At 63.4% G+C, this 1040-nt stretch overlaps 1 protein-coding gene across 1 annotated transcript in view; it reads left to right on the top strand.

Annotated features, from left to right (window-relative positions):
* The window catches only part of EMIHUDRAFT_250925 (hypothetical protein), a gene marked incomplete at both ends in the record, with an annotated part of 2352 nt that extends 1457 nt beyond the window's left edge, over positions 1-895 (top strand). Inside the window, 3 exons of the mRNA XM_005793451.1 lie at positions 266-328; positions 545-637; positions 878-895. Coding sequence (XP_005793508.1) covers positions 266-328; positions 545-637; positions 878-895 — 174 coding nt within the window. The remainder of the gene's footprint in view (positions 1-265; positions 329-544; positions 638-877) is intronic.
* Positions 896-1040: the final 145 nt, after the last annotated feature.

The following is a 1040-nucleotide window of genomic DNA, read 5'->3' as shown; positions in this document are numbered from 1 at the left end:
GGGGGATTTTCTTAGGGGGCCAAAGAGAGCCTCGCAGGTGGGGGGTCGAGTACCATATTCCCACCTCCCGGGGTTGGATGGCGGCCCCCCCCCCCTTGGATAAAGCAGCGTTGTTGTTTTGGCCTTACGGGGGGGGTTCGCGAAAGAGGGGACCCCCCCCCCCCCCCCCCCTCCCGTCCCTCCCCCTCCTCCCCCCCACACACCTTTACCCCACACACACACACACACACCTTTACCCCCCCCCCCCCTCCTCCTCCCCTCGCAGCTCAAGGACGTGCGCGGAAACTTCAAGGATGAGGACGACACCGACGGCACCTTCGACCCGGCGGTGAGTCGCAGACGAGCTCATGAGAGTTGTGCACCACCGCGAGATTGCCCAACCCTTCCTGCTGCAAAGGGGTTGACACGCCCCAACCCCCCCTCCCCGAGTCGTCAACGATGGGCCGGTGGCCCAGTGCGCGCTTGTGAGAGGACGCGGTCCCTGAGGGAGATGGCATTCACGCCACCTTCCGCCGCTCCCAATTCTTTTTTGTGGGCTTGTTAGGATGCGTCCCTGTGGGTCGTCGCCAACTCCAAGGAGGACGAAACGCCGAAGCCGCCGACGCGCTGGAACCTCGAGGCGACCGCCACTGATTGCGTAATTCAGTGTACAGTAGTCCGACTCGCGAGTGTGTAGTCCAATACCCTCCAAGGGACCCTCGAGGCGGCGTGTGAATTCACTCCACCTGGGGTCCTGATCGCTCATCGACGTCCGACGCCCCTTTGAGCCCTCGAATCCCCCCCCCCCCCCCCACACGATTTAACTAAGTTAGTCCCCCCTCCCCCCTCCCCGCCCGCCCCTTTCTGCCCTCGAGCCCTTCTGGCGCCTGCCCTCGAGGCGACGCTCTGCCCTTGAGGTTCATTCATTCGTTCGCTGCACTCACCCAATTCACTCTTCCTCTCCTCGCTGCCCTCTCGAGGCGACCGTCGGCTATACTCTTCACAGCTGTACTGTTCACAGCTATACTATTCACAGCTGCCCTCTCGAGGCGACCGTCGGC

Source organism: Emiliania huxleyi (genome assembly GCF_000372725.1).
Source record: "Emiliania huxleyi CCMP1516 unplaced genomic scaffold EMIHUscaffold_1007, whole genome shotgun sequence".
Classification (NCBI taxonomy): Eukaryota; Haptophyta; order Isochrysidales; family Noelaerhabdaceae; genus Emiliania; species Emiliania huxleyi.
The sequence above is the reverse complement of the archived record's forward strand: the minus strand, read 5'-3'. Positions and strand labels throughout refer to the sequence as shown.